General features: G+C 47.2%; 1 protein-coding gene across 1 annotated transcript; it reads left to right on the top strand.

Annotated features, from left to right (window-relative positions):
• Nucleotides 1-1,519: 1,519 nt before the first annotated feature.
• Nucleotides 1,520-21,551, top strand: LOC140122992 (vomeronasal type-2 receptor 26-like). The gene is made up of 3 exons (XM_072144242.1): nucleotides 1,520-1,681; nucleotides 19,034-19,157; nucleotides 20,139-21,551. Exons 1-3 carry the CDS (start codon nucleotides 1,520-1,522, stop codon nucleotides 21,053-21,055), a joined length of 1,203 nt encoding a protein of 400 aa, XP_072000343.1. The 3' UTR covers nucleotides 21,056-21,551.
• The last annotated feature ends 420 nt before the right edge of the window (nucleotides 21,552-21,971 follow it).

Raw genomic sequence — 21,971 nt, 5'->3', positions numbered from 1 at the left:
TCCTATTCTGTGCTACAAAATCTATTTCTGTTTGACAAAATATTATTCTGTGTGACAGGATTCTACTTCTGTACTACAAAATACCATTCTGTTTGACAAAATACCATTCTCTTTGACAAAATCCCATGCTGTTTGACAAAATACTTTTCGTGTGACAAAATGAATTGTGTGTGACAAAATGAATTCTGTGAATTTCGTGGGACAGAATGCATTTTCTGTCACATAATGAATTCTGTGCAACAAAATTCTTCTTGTCAATTGTGTTTGACAGAATGAATTGTGTGTGACAAAATGAATTCTGTGAATTTTGTGGGACAGAATGCATTTTGTGTCACATAATGAATTCTGTGCAACAAAATTCTTCTTGTCAATTGTGTTTGACAAAATGAATTGTGTGTGACAAAATGAATTCTGTGAATTTCGTGGGACAAAATTCATTTTGTGTTACATAATGAATTCTGTGTGCCAAAATAATTTTTATCATATCTGTGTGACAAAATGAATTGTGTGTGACATAATGAACTGTCTGTGACAAAATGATTTCTGTGTGACAAAATGAATAATGTCTGACAACATGAATTTTGTGTGACACAATAATATTGTGTGTGACACAAAATGGTATTTTGTGCAACAAAATTACATTTTGTAGTCAAACAATTATAATTTGTGACACAAAATACAATTTGTCCACACAAAATAAGCTGCATCACAAAAATTTGTGCATTCTGTAAAAGTCTAATTGATTTTGTGTACAAAAAAATGATTTTTGTAATGACAAATAGCAATTTGGGTCGATAAATATTAATTTTGTGAGCACAAAACAGATTTTTCTATGACAACTTTGAATTCTCTGTCCATAGTATGAATTCGGTGATCACTAAATTAATTTTGTGCCACTGAACACATTTTGTTGGACGGAATGCACTGTGAACAAATGGTGCCCCATAGTTCAGCTCTTGACCAGAGCATCGTGTCCTCATTGTACAATTACGGAGCATCTGCATCTGTACTGTTGTTTATTGGATCTTTTATGGTTTGTTTTTGCCATGATGGGATTTATATTGATTGCTTTTAGGACAATGTTCAGACCCCTCTGGACTTTCTACACAACTGGATTGTCAGGTTTCCTCACAGACTGAGACGATTACTTAAAAAAGTAAATATTTTATTAAAATAAAAACTCCCAAATGCATCAAGTTTAACCAGTTGGTCTAATTCACTAACCATAAACTACTTACTTAGCAACTAAACCTAAGAAACTAACTCTAAGCTACTGATTCTGGCCACTTACCCTAAGCCACCAGCCAAAAGCTAGTAACTTTGCCAGAGTAAGTACAAGAGTTGAATAGTTGATTCATATTTTACTGGCACTGATAAAGTTACTTGGGAACCAGGCGGACAGGATGGTCATGTGACCCTGGCAGCAGGACTCTCTGTGATCTACCATATCTGTCTGGCTACTGCAAGTACCCCCTCGCTATTATAAGCACTCCCATATAAGTGGTTGGGGGGAGTGGACATGTCCTTGGCACTTCTGTCATGTCTGCGCCTGCTGTCTCCTCTATCCGTGCTGGTAGGATTAGAACACACTGAGTTTATCATCATTCTGCAGTGTGAACTAGGTCCTATGCGGTCTGAGCTGATGTCTGCCACTCCCCTCACTGAGTCGGTCTTGCAGGAGGTAACACTGTGATCTGTAATTGTTGCTCCTTCCACCTGTGGCAGGGCTGAGCTCCCTATAAGTGTCCAGTGTTGCTTTGACTCCTTGCTGGTCGCTGCTATCTTTCTGTGTTTCTAGCTCTCTTGTATTTCTGGTTTCTGATCTCTTGCCTGTTTACTGACTAGTCTATTTGGATTGTGATTTGGTTATTGATATTCCTGCTGTTGCTAACTCGGATTGTTTACCTCCCCTTATTGTGTTTGTTTGTCTGTATTGATACGTGTTTACACCTTACCCAGGGAGGGAACGTCGCCCAGTTATTGGCCTCCGTTTAGGGGGGACCCAATAAGTAGGTAGGGACAGATTGGGGGTCTCAGTGTCAGGGCTCACTGTCCTTGTTTGTGTCCTGCCATTACATGTTGACCAGCCCAAAATAAATATTATATCACTGGGCCAGTATTATGGAGGCTATTGGCAACCAGATACATGGCTTAGTTCAGATGGTACAGAACCTTGCTGAGCGGGTCCAGTTGCAGGAACAGCGCCCCCCTGCTACCTCAGGTTTGTCAGTGTGTGAACCTAAAGTCAAGCTTCCTGATCTCTTTAGTGGTGATAGGAAGCTTTATTTCTCCTTCAGGGAGAGTTGTTATTTGTATTTTCGTCTTAGGCCCCAGTCTTCAGGAAATGAAGTTCAAAGGGTGGGCATTATCATTTCACTTCTGCGAGGTAGTCCCCAAGAGTGGGCATTTTCGTTAGCCTCTGATGCACCTGAATTGACCTCTGTGGATCTTTTCTTTTCAGCCTTAGGATCTCTATATGAGGAACCAGACAAATCCAGCTATGCTGAGGAACAGTTGACTGCTTTACGTCAGGGTAAACGTGCAGTTGAGGACTATTGTTCTGAATTCAGAAGGTGGGCCATCCCAACGGGTTGGGGTGATCGTGCCCTTAGGTACCAATTCAGATTGGGCCTGTCTATTCCCTTAAAGATCTGCTAGTAGGACATCCCGAACCTAACACTCTAGAACAGGCTATGTCTCTGGCAGTCAGAGTAGACCAGCGCTTTAGGGAACGTAAGCGTGAGCGTGTGTCTGCTTTCCATGCTCCTACTTCTCTGCCTTCTTCCTCTGTCAATCCTTCTAAAGAATCACGGGGGAATACTGAAGAACCCATGCAAGTTGGAGCCATCTCTCCCCATGACCGCAAGGAACACCGTAAAAAGAATTCGCTCTGTTTCTACTGTGGGAACTCCGGTCACCTGATAAGGACGTGCCCTGTAAGACCAGCGCCGGAAAACTCCAGCGCCTAGACGGCTTTCTGGAAGGTCGCTTAGGCGCACAGGTATTTCCCGAATCAGTCTCAAAAATTTTGTTACCCATAACCCTCTCAATCAATGAGAGATCTGTTTCTGGTAAAGCTTTTGTGGATTCAGGGGCTGCTGCAAATTTTGTTAATTTAAATTTTGTTATGGCCCTCGGTGTTGATTTGATAAAGCTGGATGCTCCATTCCAGGTTACTGGTGCTGATTCCTCTCCGTTAAAGGAGGATAAGATTGACTCTAAAACACCCCAAATTTCCTTGCAGGTTGGCTCCATTCACACTGAGTTGTTGCAATTTTTTGTGTTTAAAAATGTATCTGCTGATATCATCTTGGGTTTTCCATGGTTAGCTCTACACAACCCAGTCTTTGACTGGACTTCTGGTGAATTGACTAAGTGGGGTCAGAAGTGTTCCTCTCATTGTTGTTCTCTGCTTGTTACTGACATTCAGTCTGAAGATGTAATTCTGCCAGAGTACATTTCAGACTTTTCTGATGTTTTTGATAAAGGTTCTGCTGAGTCCTTGCCCCCGCATAGGCCTTATGACTGTGGAATTGATATCCTGCCCGGGGTCAAGTACCCCAAAGGGAGGATATTCAATTTATCTTCCCCAGAGCGTGAGGCCATGCGGGAGGACATCCGTGAAAGTTTACAAAGGGGACATATCCGCCCGTCCAACTCTCCTATGGGGGCAGGATTCTTTTTTGTCGGAAAGAAGGACGGTGGTCTCAGACCTTGCATTGACTATCGTGAACTTAATAACATTACTGTAAAGAATCAATACCCGCTCCCATTGATCCCTGACTTATTCAATCAGATAGTGGGTGCCCATTGGTTTTCCAAGATTGATTTGCCTGGAGCCTATAATCTGATTCGTATCAGGAAAGGAGATGAATGGAAGACGGCGTTTAATACCCCAGAGGGACATTTTGAGTACCTTGTTATGCCTTTTGGGTTGTGTAATGCCCCTGCTATCTTTCAACAATTTGTAAATAATATCTTTCGTGATCTTCTGGGTCAATATGTTGTGGTTTATTTAGATGATATTTGAATCTTCTCTCCAGACTGGGCCACTCATGTACAACATGTCAGAAATGTACTGTCTAGACTTCGCCAGAATCAGTTGTTCGCTAAACTGTCTAAATGTTTGTTTGGAGTCCAAAAAATATCCTTTCTGGGTTATATTATCACTCCTGAGTCTTTTTGTGTGGATCCCGCCAAAGTCACGGCTATTGAAAATTGGGAACAGCCCACAAACTTGAAATCCCTACAGCGATTTTTGGGTTTTGCTAATTACTAACGAAAATGTATTAAAAATTTCTCTGTTTTGGCCAAGCCGTTGACAGATCTCACTAGGAAAGGTTCTGATGTAACCCATTGGACTCCAGATGCTGAGTTAGCATTCATGCAATTAAAACAAAGTTTCATGAATGCTCCTGTTTTGATCCAGCCTGATTTGAATCAACCTTTTATTGTAGAGGTTGACGCATCTGAGTTTGGGGTTGGAGCCGTTTTGTCTCAGGGTCCTGAATCCCTTACTAACCTTCATCCTGTAGCATTTTTCTCAAGGAAGTTCTCCCCTACTGAGCGCAAATACAATGTTGGTAATCGTGAACTCCTGGCCATAAAGTGGGCGTTTGAGGAGTGGAGGCACTTCCTTGAGGGGGCTAGACATCAAATTACAGTTATAACAGACCACAAGAATTTGCTGTATTTAGTGCTAAAAGGCTTAATCCTAGACAGGCTCATAGGGCTTTGTTTTTCACTCGTTTTGACTTTATTATAACATATCGTCCGGGGTCTAAGAACACTAAGGCTGATGCTCTATCTCGTAGCTTCTCCAGTAATGCCCCTGAGACGATTCCAGAAAAGATCCTGTCGCCCGGTGTTGTAATTTCTGTCATTGACCAGGATTTAGCCGCTTCCACTGCTAATGCCCAGGATTCTGCTCCTGATTCTACTCCGTGTTCTTGAAGAGATACATTGCTCTGTCCTGGCCGGTCACCCAGGTATTGCTGGAACTAAGTATCTGCTATCCAGGTCCTACTGGTGGCCGTCATGGTCCCGTGATGTCCAGGGTTTTGTGGCTGCTTGTGAGGTCTGTGCTAGATCTAAAGTACCTCGTCATTGTCAGGAAGGACTTCTTCATCCTCTCCCTCTTCCTAGAAGACCCTGGACTCACATATCTACGGATTTTATAACTGATTTGCCTGACTCCCAGGGGAAAACTGTTATCTGGGTGGTATGTGATAGGTTCTCTAAAATGTGTCACTTGATTCCTTTGAAGAAGCTTCCCAGTGCCAAGATATTAGCCTCCCTGTTTATCAATCATATACTTCGTCTTCATGGGATTCCAGAGAATATTGTGTCTGATCGGGGTGTTCAGTTTGTATCCAAATTTTGGAGAGAGTTCTGTGGTCGTCTGGGTGTCTCTCTGTCCTTCTCCTCCGCCTTTCATCCGGAGACCAATGGCCAAACTGAGAGATTAAATCAGACTCTGGAGCAATTTCTAAGGTGTTATGTCTCTGACTCTCAGGAGAAATGGAAACAATTCCTTCCCCTCGCAGAGTTTGCCCTAAACAATAGGGTAAATTCCTCCACCAAAGTTTCACCGTTTTATTGTAATTATGGGTTTAATCCTAGGTACTCGTCGTGTAGAGAGATTGAATCTGTTAATCCGTCTGCTGAAAGTACCTTCCAAAGGCTAAGCTTAGTCTGGGCTCGGGCTCTTTCGAACCTGGTTAAAGCCCAAGATTCCCAACAACGTCAGGCTAACAAAAAACGGTCACCTGGTCCGGAGTATGTCGTGGGGGAACGTGTGTGGTTGACAACCAAAAACCTACGTCTTAGAGTGCCATCATGGAAATTTGCTCCCCGCTATGGGGGTCCATATACTATTACAGAAGTGATAAATCCAGTGGCATTCAGACTTCAGTTACCCCGTACCCTCCGTATCCATAATGTCTTTCATAAATCTCTACTGAAGAAGTACATTCTCCCTGTCCTGCCTAGGTCTGAGCCACCGGCTCCCATTGTCATTCAGGGAGAACTGGAGTTTGAAGTTGAGAAAATTCTTGACTCTCGCAGAGTTCAGAACTCTGTCCAGTATCTTGTACATTGGAAGGGGTTCGGCCCTGAGGATCGTACGTGGGTCGCTAGCAGAGATCTTCATGCCCCGTGCCTCCTCAGATAATATCATCAGCGAAACCCCTCCAAACCTGGTGGTCCTAATGAGGGTCCAGTGGCCCCTCATAAAAGGGGGGGTACTGTCATGTCTGCGCCTGCTGTCTCCTCTATCCGTGCTGGTAGGATTAGGAGACACTGAGTCTCATTCTGAAGTGTGAACTAGGTCCTATGCTGTCTGACCTGATGTCTGCCACTCCCCTCACTGAGTCGGTCTTGCAGGAGGTAACACTGTGATCTGTAATTGTTGCTCCTTCCACCTGTGGCAGGGCTGAGTTCCCTATAAGTGTCCAGTGTTGCTTTGACTCCTTGCTGGTCAAACTGCTATCTTGCTGTGTTTCTAGCTCTGTTGTATTTCTGATTTCTGACTTCTGGTTTCTGAATTCTTGCCTGTTTATTGACTAGTCTATTGGATTGTGATTTGGTTATTGATATTCCTGCTGTTGCTAACTCGGATTGTTTACCTCCCCTTATTGTGTTTGTTTGTCTGTATTGTTACATGTTCACACCTTACCCAGGGAGGGAACGTCGCCCAGTTATTGGCCTCCGTTTAGGGGGGACCCAATAAGTAGGTAGGGACAGATTGGGGGTCTCAGTGTCAGGGCTCACTGTCCTTGTTTGTGTCCTGCCTTTACATTTTCCTTCTGAGACTGAATCATGGTCGGGGACAGGCCGGAGGTTGGGGTAGGCAGCACAGGATCAACATCAGGAACAAAGCAGGAGGTCAGGACAGGCAGCATGGAATCAAAGTCAGGAAAGTCAGGGTCACAACTGGAAATCAGCAGACAGACACTAAGCAATGAAACAAGCTTTCTCTGAGGGATATAGCACAAAGATCCATCAGGGAATGCTGGGAGATACTGGATTATATCCATATCCAGGAATGGGCATCACCAATCAGCGGAGTGCTGGCCCTTTAAATCTTTGAGCACCAGCACACGCGTGCCCTAGGAGCGGGGATGCTCACGCTGGACTGCCGAACACAGACCAGGAGTGAGGAGAAGTGAGGCTCCCGCGATCACTCCTCAGGCCCGAACCCCTTCCAGTAAACAAGGAAGAACTGCTTACCTCTTACTGTCTTCAACTGCAGGCCTCCTTCACCTCAAGGACATCAATGGATTCAGCTTCAGGAGCAGCAGATTGCCGAGAGAAGCAGTTAAAGATGACAGGCTTCAAGAGAGAGAAATGGAAGGAGTTCGGGATGCACATAGTGTGAGGAAGGCAGAATTTATATGCCACAGGAATAATGCGCTTAACCACCTTGAATGGCCACCGAATGGGCCCCGTGGTCCAAGCTTGTAGCTGTGAATTTTCAGCCGGACGTATCTGGAAGAAAGCCACACATTGTCACCCGGAGAGAAGACTGGAGGAGACCTGAATTTCTTGTCGGCCTGGATCTTGGTGCAGGCAGATGCTTGAAGTAATGACTGATGTGTCTGTTCCCAAATTGACTTGAGGTCCTGCTCCAATTCTTCCAGCGCATGTACATCTGAGGAAACGGGGCAGTGCCCGTAGACTCCGAGTCCAGAGAGTTGTAGGAAAACTCGGCCCTTGGTAACAGAGTGGACTAGTCATCCTGAGGGACAGAAACAAAATGATGAAGGTAACAGCCCAGAGTTCAGTTGACTCTCTCTACTTGCCCATTAGTCTTAGGAGTGTGTGCGGAGGAGAAGTCCAGCTTGACCTGCAGTTGATTGCAGAGGGAACACCAGAATCTGGAAACAAACTGGACCCCATGGTCCAAGACAATGTGCTGAGGGAGTCCATGTAGCAGGAAGATATGGAGGAAGAACATACTGGCCAGACAAGGAGCTGGCGGCAAACCCGGGAGCGGAACAAAATGGGACATCTTGGAGATGGTAAGGGCAACAGCAATAGGAGACCAGCAGGTCTTAGTCGAGATGGCTTGTTACGAGCACAGGAGGTGCAGGAACCCACAAAATCCCACACTTCTTTGACCAGGTCAGGCCCCCAATAGTAACGAGAAATGAGGGCTACTGAACGCTGTACCCCAGGATGCCCAGTCACCTGAGAGCAATGTCCCCAAGTCAATATACACAGTCCTTCCAAAAGATAGCGCCATTCTCCTAAGGCCAGTTTAATAGCCAAAAGTTCATGATCTCCAATGGAGTAATTCCTCTCGGCAGCGGAGAAGGCTTTAGAGAAAACACCACAAGTGAGTGTTGGGCCTTTGTGCTCTTTCTGGGTGAGAACAGCTTCAACACCTATAGAGAAAGCGTCCACTTCAAGGTGGAATGGTTTCTCAGTGTCCGGCTGTGTTAGAACAAGGGCAGAAGCAAAGGCAGATTTAAGCTTGGAAAATGCATCTTCAGCCACCAGAAGCCAGAGTTTAAGATCACTGTTCTTCTTAGTTAACGCCACAATGGGAGACACGAGAGAGGAAAAATGCGGTATAAACTGCCTGTAGTTATTAGCGAAACCCAAGAATCTTTGCATGGCACAAAGTCCTGGGCAAGGCCACTGAAGTACTGCAGATAACTTGGTTAGATCCATCTGTAGGCCCATATTGGAGATGATCGGCATAGAGATGATTGGCCCTTAGGTGCCTAAGAACTTGTCATACGTGGGCTTGATGAGACTCCAGGTCAGAAGTAAATACCAAGATATTGTCCAGGTAGACAAAGACACAGGTGTAGAGCAAGTCCCAGAAGATGTCAAATTCCTGAAACACTGCAGGCGCATTATACAGTCCAATGGGCATGACGAGGTATTCGAAGTGAGCGTCACGGGTATTTAAGGCTGTCTTCCACTCATCGCCTTCACCTTTGCTGATGAGGTTATATGCCCCCCGCAAATCCAGCTTGGTGAAAACCTTAGCACCATGTAAATGGTCAAACAGTTCAGTTATCAGGGGTAGTGGGTAGCGTTTTTTCACCGTGACTTTATTGAGGCCGTAGTAGTCGATACACGGACAGAGGGACCCATCCTTCTTGGCCATGAAGAAGAATTCAGCATCGACAGGAGAACAGGATTTGCGGATGAACCCCTTCTGCAGATTCTCTTTGATATAGGCTGACCTAGCCGTGGTCTCGGGTACAGAGAGTGGGTATACCCGACCTCGTGGAGGAGATGTGCATGGTAGCAGCTCTATAGGACAGTCTAAATGAATCCAAGCACTCCTTGGGTATAATGCCAGAAAGTGATATTTATTTATATACAGTGATCAGTCTGTGACGTTTCAGCCCAATCGAGCCTTTGTCAAAAACGATCAAATAGAAGGTTAGAGGTCAGGCTGGCTGGTATGGCGGGCGTATGGTATGGACACTATGGGGGTCATTTACTAAGGGCCCGATTCGCGTTTTCCCGACGTGTTACACGAATATTTCCGATTTGCGCCGATTTTCCCTGTATTGCCCCTGGATTTTGGCACGCGATCGGATTGTGGCGCATCGGCACCGGCATGCGCGCAACGGAAATGGGGGGGGGGCCTGGCCGAACGAAAACCCGACGTATTCGGAAAAACCGCCGCATTTAAAAACGGAAAATGTGTCGCTTGGGACGTGCTTACCTTCACTTGGTCCAGCTCGGTGAACTTGAGTGCGTTCAGATGCTTTTCAGCGCAGCAGCGCCACCTGGTGGACGTCGGAGGAACTACCTTAGTGAATCCCGGACGGACCCTAATCCACCGCAGAGAAGGCGCCGCTGGATCCCGAATGGACCGGGTAAGTAAATCTGCCCCTATGTGTCCATACATAGGGGCATGTTTATCAGGACCTCTGCGCACCGCCACTGGCGCAGAGGCCCTGAAATAATCGCAAATGCTAGCTTATTGCTAGCTTTTGCGATTATTTTCCCCAATCCGCCACCTTCACGCCAGTGGGGCGTGAAGGGGCGTGAAGGGGGGGGCGCGGCCGGACAGGAGTGGGCCGGCGGGGGGCGTTACTGTCCCCGCGCCTGCGCACTCGCTGCTGCCGGCGACTTTTCATACGTGAAAAGTCGCCGGTTGCGTTTTTCTCTACGCCAGGCAGGGCCTGGCGTAGGATAAACGCTGCGCCACTGGCAGCCTGATACATGAAGAGGCAGAAGCCTCTTCATGTATCGGGCTGCGAATTTGCAGCGGCGGGGCTATCATACGCTGGCGCACGAGCGCCAGCGTATGATAAATATCCCCCATAGTGTCCATATCATACGCCCGCCATACCAGCCAGCCTGACCTCTAACCTTCTATTTGATCGTGTTTGACAAAGGCCCGAGAAGGGCCGAAATGTCATAGACTGATCACTGTATATAAATAAATATCACTTTTCTGGCATTATACCGAAGGAGTGCTTGGATTCATTTAGACTTGACATATTTGGGGTGGGTACCCTAATCCGTATAAGCACCAACAGTCGATGTGCGACAGCACAAATTTAGAAGTCTATAGGACAGTCGACAGGACGATGCGGGGACAGATTCTCCGCTTGTTTCTCTAAGAAGATGTCAGCAAGGTCCATATAAATAGCAGGAAGACCCACCAATGGCTTGGAAGACTCAGAAGACCTGGCGGACACTGGACGGAGAGTCACGAGGCAGTGAGACTGGCAATCAGGACCCCAGACCTCCCAGGTCTGCCAGTCGAGGATAGGTGCATGTTGCTGTAGCCTCGGAAGTCCAGTCCTCGGAACGGAGGACATGGAGCGACTTAAAAGCAAAGTGATTCATTGTGATACTGGACCGGGTCAGAGAGGATCTGCCCACTGACATAAGAGATGACCAGGTGCTTCTCCAGACGAACTACAGGAAAACGATGCCCGGAGATCAGAGCAGCATCCACGAAATTCCCTGTAGAACTGAAGTCTAGGAAGGTCAAGGCTTGAACCGGATCACTGGTTCCAAAGCTGAGCAGAACAGGAAGATGCAGGCATGGAGAAGCTTTGCTCTCGCCTAGGGACGCTCCTCCTAGGAACCCTAGGTGTGAATGAGTTCCTGAACGCTGAGGACATACTGGACACGACTGGAGGAAGTGTTCAGGGCTGGCACAGTAGATGCAGAGATTTTCCTGTCTATGTCTGGAGTGCTCCTGGGGTGTTAGCTGGGTTTTAGCCACCTGCATTGGCCTTTCGGTAGCAGACGTAAGTGATGGCAGAGGAGATCTTTGGAAAACTGGAGACAGGCAGGAAAAATATTGGACTCTGGGTTGTGCTTGTTCAACCCGCTGAGAGCCTCAGCCTGGGTTCTGTGGATGGTAGACAAATTGGGCTTGCAGGTGGAACCGCAGGAACTTGGCGTGGCTGCTGGGAGCAACTTTGGCCGCGGTGGTGGCAGAGACCTGATACAAAGTTGTGAGGCTGAATCGTGGTCGGGGACAGGCAGGAGGTCGGGACAGGCAGCACAAGATCAACGTCAGGAACAAAGTAGGAAGTCAGGACAGGCAGCACGGGGTCAAAGTCAGGAACGGAACCGGGATTACAACGGTAAATCAACAGACAGGCACTAGGCAACAAAACAAGCTTTCTCTGAGGGATATAGCACAAAGATACGTCAGGGAATTCTGGGAGAGGCCGGTTTATAGCCATATACAGGAATGTCCAGCACTAATAATCGGTGTGCTGTCCCATCAAGTCAACGAATGCTAGTGCACGTGCCCCGAAGGGGGCAGGTGCAAACCCAGAGTGAGGAGAGGTGAGACAGAGCAGAGGAGGGCCAGGGACTGGGTAAGGACACGGGTGCACCCGCGACTAGAGATGGGCGAATCGATTCTAATGATTCTAACTTCGGTTAGAATTTCAGGAAAAATTAGTTTCGTCACGAAGCCGAAGTTTATGCTGATTCGCGGGAACGAAGTTGTTTTTTTTCCCCTCATGTTTCTGCTAAATTGGCACGAGAACAACTTGTTACATGGGGCAGAGAACTCTGGGAAGGAGAAAGGAACACCCCCGATGACATCTGCAGACCTGTAAGCCAATCAGCAACCGGCAGGCTTATGTGATGTCACACAGCCCTATAAAACCAGCCATCTCAGCACTTCACACTTCATGTTGTAGCGTCCAGCTGCTGCTATTGTACTGTGCGATTCTTGCTGCAATCCCTCGCTATTCTCTAAGGGGGATCTGTATACCCCAAATAGCAGTTCTATTTAGTGACAAAATCGAATAGGAAGAAATCTGTTTGACTTTCATGCATCTGCAGTAGCGATTGGTGGACCAATTCCTGGTTGTTCTTTTAGGGGGATCTGTATACCCCAAATAGAAGTTCTATTTAGTTACAATATCGAATAGGAAGAAATCTGTTTGGCATTCATGCATCTGCAGTAGTGAACTGTGAGTTGTGGGGTATCTGTATAACGCACATTGCAATACCTTTTGGGGGCTCTAGTTTACAGCCAGATTTACGCGTCAAATCCACGTAGTTTATACAGTGATTTTCGCTGAAATTACACTGTCAGTTGTGGGGTATCTGTATAACGCACATTGCCACACCTTTTGGGGGCTCTAGTTTACAGACAGATTTACGTGTCAAATCCACGTAGTTTATAAACCACTATGTCAGACAGAAAGGTGGCAGGTGGAGCAGGCAGAGGTGGCAGCACAGTAAGGGGATGTCGCAGCAAGGGTGACTCTGTGAGGCCAGAACTGCCGTTGTCATCTAGTGGCAGTGTGTTGATCAACAACCCAAAGGTTGTTGAATGGTTGACTACGTCATCCAATTCCTCAAATATAACATCTGACAGCCCCAACCAAGAGTCCGTGGGTTCCTCTGATATAACAATTAGTTGGCATGGCCCAGGAGCAGGTCAACTACCCTCACCTGTTATCAACCAGGCTCTGTCCTGTTCCTTTCCCGCAGCCAGAGAGCTACTAGGTGGTCTGGGCTCAGCGCCACTATTCAGTGAGGACGAAGTGTTTGAGGACAGTCAGCAGCTGCTTTGCAGTGAAGAGGTGGGGCAGACTTCCGCTGCTTCCTGCAGTAGGCAGGCTGTGCATACTGACACCGGTGAGGAGAGTAGCAGTGACCGGGAAACGCAAATTGACGATGATGTAGCCGATCGCACTTGGGAGCCGGGTGTAGCAGGGGATTCATCATCGTCGGGCAAAGAGAGTGTCAGCTTGCGGAGCAGGCAGCAAGTCGCTACTGTGGCTTTGAGTCAGCAGGGTGGCAGCAGTGCGAGGACGGGAGCCAAACGTCCGCGGGGTACAAATCCCGATTCGCAGGCCCAAATAAGCAGTGGCACTGGGGCTCAGCGAGGCAGCGGCGGTAGTAGTCGCTCAGTGCAGAGTGTTGGCGGTAAAATTACCACCTCAGCGGTGTGGCAGTTTTTTGTAAAGACACCAGAGGAGCCGAGCGTGGATACATGTCGTATCTGCGGGCAGAAAGTGAAGCGTGGCGAGGGAGCTAACCATGGCACCACGGCCCTGCGCCAACACATGCAGCGTCACCATCCATGGCGCCAGCAGTCATTGAGCGAGGCGATTACAAAAAGACAAATCTATGCGTCCAGCCATCCAGCTGACCGTGCTCTTGTCGAAGTTGTTGGTACTGCAGTCTCTCCCTTTCCAAGTCGTGGACTCTGCACCCTTCAGAGAACTAATGGCTTGTGCCGAACCGAGGTGGAGAGTTCCAAGCCGCAAAAAATCAATGTGTGGCTTTCTCTACGACAACTAAAAATCGGAACCATGGTGACGTGCATGGCGCACGTGTTCAATCTGGTAGTCAACAAGTTCCTGAAGTTTTACAGCCATTCTAAAAATGGCCAGGACACTGTGCACGCACTTCAGCCATTCTTACAAAGCACACCCTCCTCAAGTTGCAGCGCCAGAACGGTCTACCCCAACATGCGATGCGATGTTTCCACCCGTTGGAATTCCAGCCTCCATATGTTAGACCACCTGTATGAACAGAGAAAAGCCATTCATGATTTTTTGTTGATGCAAGCGAACCGTAGTACTCCCCTGTGTAACTTTGATGTCAGCCACTGGCAGCTCATGCGTGACACCTGCCATTTGCTCAGGCCTTTTGAAGAGGCCACGTTATTTGTCAGTCGCCAGGACTGCGGTATGAATAACGTCATTCCACTGCTTCATGTCCTGGAACTCATGCTGCAAAATCTTTCTGGTCAGGGCACTGGAGAAGTGGAGACTACATCTCATGGCCACATGAGTCCGGTGGGGGCTGAACTGGAGGAGGAGGAGGAGGACATTGGAGCACAAGCAGAGTCTGGTGCAATTTGTGGTTTTTCTACTCAGGTGACAGGAGAGGAGGAGCAGGAGCATCCGGAGGAGGTAGAAGACGAGGCAGATGACCCAGAAGCACCGTGGCAGTATACTGTGGATATGGAGGCCGGGAGTCCCTCAGAGTCACTTGCACAGATGGCCCACAGCATGCTGCTTTGCCTAACTAGTGACAGCCGAATAGTCAACATCCGGCATAGGGATGACTTCTGGCTCTCCACCCTCTTGGACCCTCGCTACCGGTCCAAAATGGGTGACTTTTTTCCTGCTGCTGAGAGGAAGGAACAACTGGCATACTATAGAGAAATACTGAGCACACAGTTGGCCGCTGCCTATGTGCGCCATTGTCTATCCTCTGTCAGGTGTGACCGGGGGATTCCTGGTAGTCATTGGCACTACTACCACGGCTGCTGTGGGGAGCTGGGGGGGTAGGAGCAGTAGCAGTTCCATCAACAGTCGCTTAAGTCTGGAATCCTTAATGAGCAATTTCCTTCACCCGCCTAGTGAGGAGGGTAGCCACCACCAGCAGCAGCAGGACATGAAGCAGACCCTGCACCAGCAGGTGGTAGCCCACTTGGACAGCACTTTACCACCTGAGGTAGAGGATCCCATGGACTACTGGGCAGCCAAACTTGATGCGTGGCCGCAACTTGCGGAGTTTGCAGTAGAGAAGCTGTCCTGCCCGGCTAGTAGTGTGGCATCAGAGTGGGTGTTCAGTGCGGCAGGGGCCATCGTTACCCCCAGGAGAACCCACTTGTAATGTGGAGAGACTGACCTTTGTCAAGATGAATCAGGCTTGGATCGGCCAGGATTTCAACTCACCAATGCCTAATACATCAGATTAGATCAGCCATGACGCCTCCTCCAAACGTTGAGAAATGAGTCGGGGTTCTAACTACCTGCCTCAGCTACTATTGATGTTGCCACTACTGATGCTGCCACCCGTCTGATGCCGCACATCTGCTGCTAGTTGCACCATCTGCCTCCTACCATCTTTACCAGGGACTGGAATTGTCCGCCACCTCCACACTATATCATGGTGCCACTCTGCAGGCTCCTGCTGCTTGTGATGCCACCTTCACACTATATGATTGTGCCACTCTGCGGGCTCCTGCTGCTGCTGCTTGTGATGCCACCTTCACACTATATGATTGTGCCACTCTGCGGGCTTCTTCCTCTGCTGCTTCTTATGCCACCTTCACACTATATGATTGTGCCACTCTGGGGGCTCCTGCTGCTGCTTCTGATGCCGCCTTCACACTATATCATTGTGCCACTCTCCGGGCTCCTGCTGCTGCTGCTTCTGATGCCACCTTCACACTATATGATTGTGCCACTCTGCGGGCTCCTGCTGCTGCTGCTTCTGATGCCACCTTCACACTATATCATTGTGCCACTCTGCGGGCTCCTGCTGCTGCTGCTACTGATGCCACCAACACACTATATGATTGTGCCACTCTGCGGACTCCTGCTGCTTCTTATGCCACCAACACACTATATCATTGTGCCACTCTGCAGGCTCCTGCTGCTGCTGCTTCTGATGCCGCCTTCACACTATATCATTGTGCCACTCTGCCGCTCTTGCTGCTTCTGATGCCACCTTCACACTATATGATTGTGCCACTCTGCGGGCTCCTGCTGCTGCTGCTTCTGATGCCACCTTCACACTATATCATTGTGCCACTCTGCGGGCTCCTGCTGCTGCTGCTTCTGATGCCACCTTCACACTATATGAGTTTGCCACTCTGTGGGCTCCTGCTGCTGCTGCTTCTTATGCCGCCTTCACACTATATCATTGTGCCACTCTGCAGGCTCCTGCTGCTGCTGCTTCTGATGCCACCTTCACACTATATCATTGTGCCACTCTGCCACTTTTGCTGCTTCTGATGCTACCTTCACACTATATCATTGTGCCACTTTGCCGCTCTTGCTGCTTCTGATGCCACCTTCACACTATATCATTGTGCCACTCTGTGGGCTCCTCCTGCTGCTGCTGCTACTGATGCCACCTTCAAACTTTATCATTGTGCCACTCTGCGGGCTCCTGCTGCTGCTGCTTCTGATGCCACTAACACACTATATCATTCTGCAACTCTGCCACTCTTGCTGCTTCTAATGCCACCTTCACACTATATCATTGTGCCACTCTGCGGGCTCCTGCTTCTGATGCCACCAACACACTATATCATTGTGCCACTCTGTGGGCTCCTCCTGCTGCTGCTGCTTCTGATGCCACCTTCACACTATATCATTGTGCCACTCTGCGGGCTCCTGCTGCTGCTGCTACTGATGCCACCAACACACTATATGATTGTGCCACTCTGCGGGCTCCTGCTGCTTCTTATGCCACCAACACACTATATGATTGTGCCACTCTGCGGGCTCCTGCTGCTGCTGCTTCTGATGCCACCTTCACACTATATCATTGTGCCACTCTGCGGGCTCCTGCTGCTGCTGCTTCTGATGCCACCTTCACACTATAAGATTTTGCCACTCTGCAGGTTCCTGTTGCTGCTGCTTCTGATGCCGCCTTCACACTATATCATTGTGCCACTCTGCAGGCTCCTGCTGCTGCTGCTTCTGATGCCACCTTCACACTATATCATTGTGCCACTCTGTGGGCTCCTCCTGCTGCTGCTGCTACTGATGCCACCTTCAAACTATATCATTGTGCCACTCTGCGGGCTCCTGCTGCTGCTGCTTCTGATGCCACTAACACACTATATCATTGTGCCACTCTGCCGCTCTTGCTGCTTCTGATGCCACCTTCACACTATATCATTGTGCCACTCTGCAGGCTCCTGCTGCTTCTGATGCCACCAACACACTATATCATTGTGCCACTCTGCTGGCTCCTGCTGCTGCTGCTTCTGATGCCACCTTAACACTATATCATTGTGCCACTCTGCAGGCTCCTGCTGCTTCTGATGCCACCAACACACTATATCATTGTGCTACTCTGCAGGCACCTGCTGCTGCTTCTGATGCCAACTTCACACTATATCATTGTGCCACTCTGCAGGCTCCTGCTGCTTCTGATGCTCCCTTCACACTATATCACTATGCCACTCTGCAGGCTCCTGCTGCTTCTGATGCCACCAACACACTATATCATTGTGCCACTCTGAGGGCTCCTGCTGCTGCTGCTTCTGATGCCACCTTCACACTATATCATTGTGCTACTCCTGCTGCTGCTGCTGCTACTGATGCCACCTTCACACTATAAAATTGTGCCACTCTGCGGGCTCCTGCTGCTTCTGATGCCACCTTCACATTATATCATTGTGCCACTCTGTGGCTTTCCCTGTTGCTGCCACCATGTTGCTGACACCTGTGGACTTCTGCTGCTGCTTCTTCTTTTGCCACCTCCACACTCTTATCATTGTGCCACTTTGTGGCCTCCTGTTGCTGCTGCTGCTGCTACTGCTGCCACCTCCACACTATATAATTGTGCCACTCTGTGGCTTTCCCTGTTACTGCCACCATGTTGCTGCCACCTGTGGGATCCTGCTGCTGATGCCACCTCCACACTAAATCATTGTGCCACTCTGTGGCTATCCCTGTTGCTGCCACCATGTTGCTGACACCTTTGGGCTCCTGCTTCTGCTGCCGCCACCTCCACACTCTTATCATTGTGCCACTTTGTGGCCTACCATGTTTCCGCCACCTCCATAATTTGTCATTGTGCCACTCTGCAGCCAACTCATCCTGCTGCTGAGTGACTGCTGTCTCCCTGGAACACCCTGTGATTTCCATAATGCTGTTTTCACCCTCCACCACTCTATGGCGTTGCCGCTATGTTTAGTTTTCCTCTTCATTTCATCTGTCAGAAGGATGAAAAGCTTCAGGATTGATAGCCAAAAGCAGGAGTGGATACAGAACACAGAGGACATGCAAGTACAGGACATCCCATTTGCTGCTCATCTCTATTCTGGATCAACTCCTGTTTGTTTTTGGCTTTAGCAATACTGATGGATTATTGACCGATTGAAAGAGGACACTGACGGATGAAAAGAAGGGCAAAATGATCAGTGACGTCAATGCAAAATTACTGCCAACATCCTCTCCACTCTTGTGGGGGGCTTTCCACATGTATCCGCGTTTAACAGAACAGGTTCTGTCGTAATCTATGGAATCATCTGATGTCAGTGTAAGAAGAGTGCACTGTGTGATGTTATAATGGGATCTTGGCCCTCAGCTCGGTCCTTTCGAGCTGGCACAGACGTTACCTTGTCAGGCAGCTTTCCCGCTTCCCTTATTTGGGGAAGTTGGCATATGTAAGTGCACATGGAAGTGAAGAGTGAAGCGATTCTAAGAGCGGCGGCTGTCATGTGCGTGTCATACTAAAGCACAGCATTGTTTGAAGACCAAACCACGCTCCCTATGCGTATTTAAGCATGGCACAATGTTCTACAACACCCTACAGGCTCTCTGCAGCCAGGAAATGCCTGTTTTTTAACGTGATTCGTTTTGATTCGATTCGGGTCGAATCAAATTTTTTCAAAAAATTCGGCGAATCAGGGCGAAACAAATTTTAACAAATTTGCCCATCTCTACCCGCGACCAGGGATGTGGGTCGTGGGAGCACCTTTGACATGTCATATTTTGTTACTGCAGTGAATAAGACTGCCATCATTAACATTATTTGGACTTTTGGATCAACCCACTAGTATCTTCATGAATTTGATCTGTTTCTTAAGACTCCACGCTCAGTGTGCTCCGCGTCCTGCCGCCCGGGATACCAAAGACTCCATCAGCGAGGAAGACAGAAGTGCTGCCACATCTGCTTTCCATGTCCAAAGGGCGAGATAACCAATTCCACGGGTAAGTATCACTGTCTGGGAGTCGTCAATCAAATTTCTCATTTAACAAATAGATAATCTAGTAGAAGTGACAACTGAAGTATCTATAATAAGGCTATACATGGTATGACTAGTAAAAAGAATTATGGAAGGAATTTTTTTGAGTGAATTTTAAAGTCCTTTTCAGATTACAGTTCAATGGTTGTTGCAGAACTGGACATCATATTCCAAAGCAACAGCTGATTTTGGAGGATAAAACGAAAAGATATATAGTCATATCGCATGCATATTATGTCAAATATGGACACATTAGCATGTGCCTGTGAGAGCCATTACTTGTTGGCATCTCTCACCAATGGCTTCCAGAGAGTCTTAAGTATTTGTCCTATCAATGATATACTAGTAGTGCACATGGAGATATGTAGTACTGGACTGAGTCCATGATAAGTAGTATTTCTGTGGGCCAACCATCCATTTATCCAGATTTTATCCAAGCTTATGAAGGACATATTATAAAAAGGGAGCAATAGTCTACAGTATTATAAATGTTACTGTTTCAAGGCCAACTAATGCATCTTCTGCCGACCATTGGAACCCCATTATTATGTTTGAGAGCCTAGGTCCTCAGAAACATCTCCTGGTGCTCTGATGGACCATTTGGCCCATTGCTTATTATGCAATATAACCTCATAAAGTGATTGATTAGACCATTTTTCTATCAATCTATTGCCATTTTGCACAACTATATTTATAGGCCTTCCGAAAACTCCTTAGATTACAAGAACACACTCACACTTTTCATCTCCCCATTTGCCATTGTTATTTTACTTGTTATGGAAAGTTCCATTGGCTCATGCACATTCAGGATTCACAGACATATCAAAGTGTGATATTTGCTTTCGAGGAATGTAATAGGATTACGAGCAAAGAAGTTCTTCCATTGATCTGAACTGTAGGAGCTGAGGTCACTTGCGTCTTCTAATAACAGAAATATTTCTTGTAGATATGGAAAAGTGTGTGAAGTGTCCAATCGAGCAATGGTCAAATGAAAGAAGAGACGCCTGTATCTGGAGAATCCCGGAGTACCTGTCTTATGGAGAAGCACTGGGGACATCCCTGCTCATCATTTCCATGCTTTTCTGCTTCTTGACAGTCATAATAACAGGAATATTTATCAAGCACAAGAACACGACCATCGTGAAAGCCAATAACCAGAACCTCAGCTTCATACTTCTCCTCTCTCTCGTCTTATCCTTCCTCTGTCCTTTGTTGTTCATTGGGCACCCAACCAGGTTGTCCTGCCTCCTCCGGCAGGTGGCTTTCGGGAACATCTTTACGATTGCCATATCCTCAGTCTTATCAAAAACCATAACTGTGATCTTGGCTTTTAATGTTATAAGGCCAGGCAATGCGGGGATGAAGTGGTGGAGCAATCATTCCTCTATATTTGTGCTTCTTAGTTGCTCTTTTCTTGAAATATTGATCTGTGTCTTCTGGTTGTACTTTTTCCCACCATTTCAAGATTATGACACCAGTACAGAGGATGAAAGAGTCACATTATTATGTAATGAGGGATCTGCCGTAGCTTTCTTCCTGTCCATTGGCTACATTGGATTCCTGGCGGTGTTGAGCTTTATTGTAGCATTTTTTGCCAGGAAACTTCCAGACACCTTCAATGAGGCTCAGTACATCACCTTCAGCATGCTGGTCTTCTGCAGTGTGTGGATCTCCTTCATCCCGGCCTATCTCAGCACCAAGGGGAAGTACATGGTGGTTGTGGAGGTCTTCGCTATTTTGGCTTCCGGTTCTGGACTTCTTGGATGTATTTTTTTCCCCAAATGTTACATAATTCTACTGAGACCAGAACTGAACACAAAGTCCAATTTAATCAGAATAAGGTTTAAGTCTGACAAGATATGATGTTGTCTGATAAATGTAATTGAAACTTACAAATTAGATTTGAGAATTTAACCTGAGCTTAATGTGGAGCTTCCAATTTAGGTCTATGAGCAGCCTACAATCAGTAGTAGAAAGACAAGTTAAGGCAGAATTTGACATTTAACATCATAATTAATGACATTAATCCTCTACATACAACATCGAGGATAAGTATCTCGGCAGTTAGACCCCCCTCAATTATCTGAATAGTGGACTGCAAATCCCTATACATATATATATGTATATGACAATTAAACTTCAAAATCTGACCCTAGAAATGATGCCAGTAAGTTCACCCTAAGTGAGAGTACAGAATCCATTTAAGGTATGACTTCTCCATCTTGTACAACATTGAGAAATCTCAGCACATGTATATTTAAGCTTTAAGGGGTAACTTTATGGTCAATAACACAGACCTTTGTCAAAAACTACAAAAAAGTGAGGTAGACAACAGGTAGGTAGATGACTGTCCACTTAATTAGAGGCTGTAAAGTTCTTGTGGAAATATTACACATGTCTTCAAGTACTTGAAATAGAACTTTCTTTGGTGGTGGCATAACCCCCTTCCTCACAGTCTGAATAAAATATCATCATCTTTAGAGAGACCAGAGAGTGTGTTTCGTGTATTGGTTCTTTGACTTGCTGGCCACACACACACAATTTGCAGCCAAAATCAAACCTGCGATAGAGCTCATTGGGGCTCATTTACTAAGGGTTGGAATCACACACTTTCTTCGGGTTTCCCGACGATTTCCGTTTTGCGCCCAGTTGCGCCGGGAGTTTGACAGAAATCGGGGGGCGTGGCCATCGGACAACCCAACAGATTCGGAAAAACCGCAGAATTTAAAATTTGTGTCGCAAGATCAGCACTCTCGTGCATCAGGAGGAAGAAGGTGAA

The sequence above is a fragment of the Engystomops pustulosus genome, chromosome 3, assembly GCF_040894005.1.
Source record: "Engystomops pustulosus chromosome 3, aEngPut4.maternal, whole genome shotgun sequence".
In the NCBI taxonomy this organism is placed as follows: Eukaryota; Metazoa; Chordata; class Amphibia; order Anura; family Leptodactylidae; genus Engystomops; species Engystomops pustulosus.
This window is presented reverse-complemented; position numbering and strand designations above follow the sequence as displayed.

Excerpts from the sequence above, each read along its gene's own strand:
- LOC140122992 (XM_072144242.1), top strand. The coding sequence starts at position 1,520 with ATGTCCTTGGCACTTCTGTCATGTCTGCGCCTGCTGTCTCCTCTATCC. Across the intron at positions 1,682-19,033 it reads CTGAGTCGGTCTTGCAGGAG|ACTCCACGCTCAGTGTGCTC; the intron begins GTAACACTGTGA and ends CTGTTTCTTAAG. Across the intron at positions 19,158-20,138 it reads CGAGATAACCAATTCCACGG|ATATGGAAAAGTGTGTGAAG; the intron begins GTAAGTATCACT and ends TATTTCTTGTAG.